The 5,446-nt window shown below is 38.5% G+C and overlaps 1 protein-coding gene across 2 annotated transcripts in view; it reads left to right on the top strand.

Annotated features, from left to right (window-relative positions):
• Positions 1–358: 358 nt before the first annotated feature.
• The window catches only part of LOC107576995 (band 4.1-like protein 2), an 11,050-nt gene continuing 5,962 nt past the window's right edge, over positions 359–5,446 (top strand). The window contains exons 1-3 of one of the 2 annotated variants that reach the window (XM_016263114.1): positions 359–2,001; positions 3,111–3,164; positions 3,701–4,121. In XM_016263114.1, coding sequence (XP_016118600.1) covers positions 1,858–2,001; positions 3,111–3,164; positions 3,701–3,880 — 378 coding nt within the window. In that variant the 5' untranslated portion in view covers positions 359–1,857 and the 3' untranslated portion in view covers positions 3,881–4,121. Of the gene's footprint in view, positions 2,002–3,110; positions 3,165–3,700; positions 4,122–5,446 lie in introns of those variants that run through there. The other variant, XR_001608152.1, reaches the window with a different exon arrangement.

The following is a 5,446-nucleotide window of genomic DNA, read 5'->3' as shown; positions in this document are numbered from 1 at the left end:
TTTTCATTTGTTATTAGTTTGCCACATAGCAGTTTCAATCTACTAACCTGTGATCTTAAATGTTACACACTTGTGTAGCTTGTAACTTGAATGATGCTTAAAGGGATAGTTCACCCAAAAAAGAACATTCTGTCATTAATTACTCACCCTCATGTCGTTCCAAACCAGTAAGACCTTTAAGATATTTTCGATTGAAATCCTAGAGCTTTCTGGCCCTGCATAGACAGCAAGTGTCCTACCAGGTTCAAGGCCTAGAAAGGTAGTAAGGACATAGTTAAAATAATCCATGTGACGTCAGTGACATTATTTTCAACCGTAATGTTATGAAGCTGCGAGAATACTTTTTGTGCGCAAAGAAAAGAAAACACTGCACCTTGTTTACAATCAGAGGAATTGTAAATGACATGAGGGTGAGTAATTGATGGCATAATTTTCATTTTCGGGTGAACTATCCCTTTAAAAGAATTAGGTCAAAAATTAAAGAGACCGACAAACATCTTGGCATTGTTTATTTTTAAGTGTCAGCTGTCAGTCTGAAGTCTGGTGTAGATGATGAGGGATGGTTTGTCATGAGAGTGTTTCGTTCTCGCAGATGTTCTGTTGGGCACCAAGACACAGATCTGTTTTATTTCCGAAGTCTGTATTTATGTGAATAAAGATCAGCTGATCTGTCTCTCTCTCTATCTCTCGAGCTCATTAATCACAATCTGTCTGTGCACACATGGATCATTTGTTTTGGGCAATCACAAAGCCTCCTCTCTGACATGAATATTCAAAGCCTCACAGTGTCTGAGCATAGCTGATTACCCGATGCCACTGAGCCGAGATGATGGGAGACAAATCAGGCTGCAGGTGATGAAAAAAGAGGAGCATGCAGTTAGAAGACAGTGAAAGTGGAAAGAAGAGACCTGTGTCTTGGTGGCCAGTGGCCGATCTGTTGAATGGCTTTGTGTGTGTCATTCACTCGACTGAAAATAATGTGACTAGGGATGGGGATCACAGGAAATATAATGGTTTTGGTTCCTTTAACTATATAAAATGTACTATAACAATTCAGTAAGTGAATTGTTCGGTGAGTTCAAACCCATTATAAACCCATGAGTTGAAGACTGATTTGAGAGTTGTTTTGGCTGATTGATTAAAAATAGCTGAGTCATTCACACCTACACTGGTTACATTGTACTTGATGTTTTTGATGTTACATGCAACCAGCAAGGACAATGCAATATGAATGTGTAGTCTATTGTTGTTGTATTATTTTGTATACACTCTTAAAAATAAACATTCTTTATTGTTATCTATGGGGAAGAACCTTTGCCATCCATGAAACAAGTGGAAAAAAAGGTTCTTTTAAGAACTGTTCACTGAAGGTTCTTTGAGGATCCCAAAATTGTTCTTCTATGGAATCACTGCAAAAACTCTCTTTTGTAATCTCTATTTTTAAGAGCGTAGCTCAAATTCAATTTAGACTGCAACCTCACAACCAACTCTAGATGGGATCTTTTGACACTCAAGTATTGTTAATGGAACCAAATATCTTGAAATTTTGCAGTGCAAATACTTGATTCCCAACCCTAGATGTGACGCCCCTGAGATAGTTTGGGGTAAAACAGTGATTCATGTCAGATCATTTTACTAATGAGATGTCTTCATTGGGTTATTTCCCCTCTCTTAATTTCTTCATCTGTCCTTCATCTTCCTGTGCTCTCTCTTTTTTATCTCAATTTTGCTATTGGTTCCCAAATTTCTCTTCTGCTATCCTCATTTTTTTTTTCCTTTTGACCTTTTTGGTGTGCTTTCTCTCTGCCTGGACCTCTCTTTCTCTCTCAGGACGTGGATAAGACACAGACAGAAATCATGCGTCATCACACCAGTATCAGCGAGCTCAAGCGGAGCTTCATGGAGTCGGTGCCCGAGCCCAGGCCCAGCGAGTGGGACAAGCGTCTGTCCACCAACTCGCCCTTCCGGACCGCCAGCATCAACGGCCAGCTGCAGCCCGACGTGAGTACTGGGGTTAAAGGTTACAGTACACTTCACTGTTGGATTTTAGAGCCTTTGTATGCCTTTTTCTTAAAGACTGGAAAAGTCTTGATGATAGACTGCTGGCTTCATGAAATGGAGGTAACTTTGGCCATCCATTGGTGTTTAGCTACCTAGTATGTTGACAGGGTTTCATGTCAATACAATGAGCACTTTTTGGGGAAGAACTATTGACTCGTTTTTCCAAAGTTTGCCAAAAGTGGCATAAAATCTTTGAAGGATACTCGGAGTTTGTTCGTTGTGAGTAAATTAGATGTCAGTGAACAATGGGTATATTATGCTTTCTTTTCTGAGTTATCTCTGTTTTGAACTTTTGGGTGGATTGCAGTGCTGTTTTCAGTGACTGCTGAAACATTATTTGCATTTTGTGTATATTTTCTGTTTCCTTATAAATAAACATATAAAGTGACTTTTTTTAAAGTTAGCCTGAATCTCAATAAACATACATTTTTAGAGAAAGGTTTACATCAGCCATGTTGTAACAGTCTCAGTATGGTGCATTTTCTAGTCACAGTCTGTTTGATGTGACAGGCAGTAAATTAGACAACTTCAGAACTTCACCCATGGATCTGAATGCTTATTCTGTCAGCCTGTTAAAATCATTCTGAATCATAAGAACAACTCATGCTAATCAAGCTCCGCTTTCTTTCTTCTATGGAATACAAAGGAGAGTTGTGCTGGTTGCTCTTAGTCCCTGTGGGAAACAGTAGAAAAAGGATGTGAAAACACCAAAAAGCAGTCTGCATGACACATGAATACTTCAGATCTTCTATACTCATACAAATAGAAGTATAAATCTTCCAGTTGTCTCCTTTTTGTTTCACAGAAAAAAGGAAATTATATAAAACTGGAAAGTATGTGAACAAAGAATTTTAACATTTCTTTAAAATTAAATTTTAATTGTTAAATTTGGTAGAGACGTTTTATTAAAGTATTTCATTAATTTTCTTTTTTCACTGATGCAGAATGCATCTAGTTGCTCATTGACACATGTAGCATGTTATCTGAATAAGCAGGTATTTTATAAACTCTGTGTGTGTCTGTGTGTGTGTGGGCACTTGTGCACACAGGTGAAGACGCCTCCTCTCCTACCCGTACACAGAGTAGCGGGGGGTATATCGGAGGTAAACGCACTCTCATTTGGTCATTACTGCCAGGGCTGCGAAGCATCTGCACCTGAAAAGACTGACGTTTCTTTATGTAGAAAAAGAACGACACAAGCAGAAGCTCAAATGGCCGCTGGATGCTATGGCCATGGCCCAATCAGAGTAGGAGATCTCCTCTCTCTCTGAATCTGCTCACTGCCGCGGCTTTTATAGACCCACCTGACCATGCCCGCTCCCAAAGCCATGCCCCTTTACTATTGCTGCTGCTCTCTGAATGGCTAGCGCCGGCTTTCCTCTGCTTTGATCTGCGAATCGCATGGCTGGATTACACTGCGTAATGATGCTGCATGAGTCTGTTAGTTTATTGACAACCAAAGTAGGTCTAAAAGGAGAAAGTAGTAAAACAGGAAATAGGAAAAGCAAACAATAAGAAACTGACGCCTCCTCTTCATTTCATTGTCTTTTCCCCCTTTTTTCCTCTTGTTCCTGTCCTTCACTGGTTGTCCATCCTTTCCTTCCCTTTGTTTACTCTCCTCCAACTCTCCTTGCAAAAGTCTTGTCCTGGATCGCAGTCTTGTCCTCCTCCACTTTCATCCATAGCTCCATCTCCACCTCGATCCTCCTCCTCTCCACAAGCAGGAGTGTCTAGAAGCACCCAGAGAGGGGCGCGTTCTCTCGCCCCGCGGCCCTCCTCTGCTGAGGCCTATTACATCATGTACCAGTCTCAGACCTGAACACACTAAACTGCCATATCACACACTCCTTTCAATTCAAAATGAATTCCAATTCAAATTCTCTTATTCTCTCAAAGTCTGTCTAAACAGCGTGCACTTGTATTTAAAATTCAGTGTCTGTTTTGTTACTCAATAGATTTCAGAAGCACATGTCCAGCATTGAACGTCTCTGTGTTAGCTCTAGACATGGACTTTGTAAGGAATAGGCCTGTCAAAATGGCTGAAAAACTACATTTGAATTTTGTACTTAAATATTATCCATATTCGAATTCTATTCGAATTTAAAAGGCATAATTTCAGTTGGGGGGAAAAAAAGCTTTTGGCTTCTCTCCTGACACCACAAGAGGGCGCATCGAGAAAAATATTACTAATGCACGTTTCTTCAAAGCAATAAAATAATGCGAATATCTTTGAAAAAAGTGCATAATGTTTATAAACCATATATAATTAATTAAGTTGCTTAAACCATTAGAAACAAAACCGCATCATGTATGTATGTATGTATAGTTTAATACAAAGGACCGAAAACCAATCACAAAGAGTACTTTTTCATTTAAAAACATGAGATTGATTGGGAAAATACGATAAATGCGTTCTGTGTGAACGGCTTGGTTTCAGTTTTGACGTAAACAAGATCTTCTCCGCATTGATGTTCCCTTTCACGCAATATTTTGAATGAACAATGTAGCAGCGCCGCATCTAGTGGCTTCAACTGGATAGACTAAGAAAAACATTAAAATGCAACGACACTTACATCGTCATCGCATCTTGTGCGCCACTAACAAGGCTGCCTGATGCACACATAAAATTCTGGATTTTGTTCAGCGAAAATGTGGATTTTTATTTTAAATTCGACGGAAATTTTTTTGACAGCCCTAGTAAGAAATGGAAAGATGCTTGTTTTGATTCCATCGAACATTTCTAGTTTAATCATTCAAGTAATGATTCATTTGCAAATTATCAGAAATAATTCCCCATAATTGGCCTTAAATATAGATTAAACAAAAATCATAAACAGTTTTTAAAAATGAAATTATGGCTTATTATAGTAATCTCTTTCATAAAGCTTTTTTTGTAATACACGGCATGAATTAACATCCACGTCTCATGTTTCAATAAAAAATTCAGATGACAGAAGTAATTACTTGATTATGTTTACACAACACTATTTTCAACTAAAAACTGAAACCTTTTTAATGTGTTTTGGCCATTAATTTACACAACAACGGTATTTGGGGGCCTAAAAACACAAACTTTTGTAAATGGGGTAAAAATGGCAAGTTTTGAAAATGATACCATAATCGTCTCTGTGTAAATTACAAAAACACAGATTTGTGAAAATGGTGACGTCATGCACATGCGTATTACGTGTTCAGTCTATAGGTATGTGCGCAGGCCAAATAACATCGCCAACTACTGGCCTAGCATGAATAATACAACGTTTTTAGTTGTTTTCATGGATCTGTATGAACTGGGATCTTTTCAAAAACGGGATGGAAAAACTTTACATTTTTTAATATATCGCTGTCATGTAAATGTTCCAGCACCGTAAGTGTGTGTTTGGGG

Source organism: Sinocyclocheilus grahami, unplaced genomic scaffold (assembly GCF_001515645.1).
Source record: "Sinocyclocheilus grahami isolate Dianchi unplaced genomic scaffold, SAMN03320097.WGS_v1.1 scaffold4821.1, whole genome shotgun sequence".
In the NCBI taxonomy this organism is placed as follows: domain Eukaryota; kingdom Metazoa; phylum Chordata; class Actinopteri; order Cypriniformes; family Cyprinidae; genus Sinocyclocheilus; species Sinocyclocheilus grahami.
The sequence above is the reverse complement of the archived record's forward strand: the minus strand, read 5'-3'. Positions and strand labels throughout refer to the sequence as shown.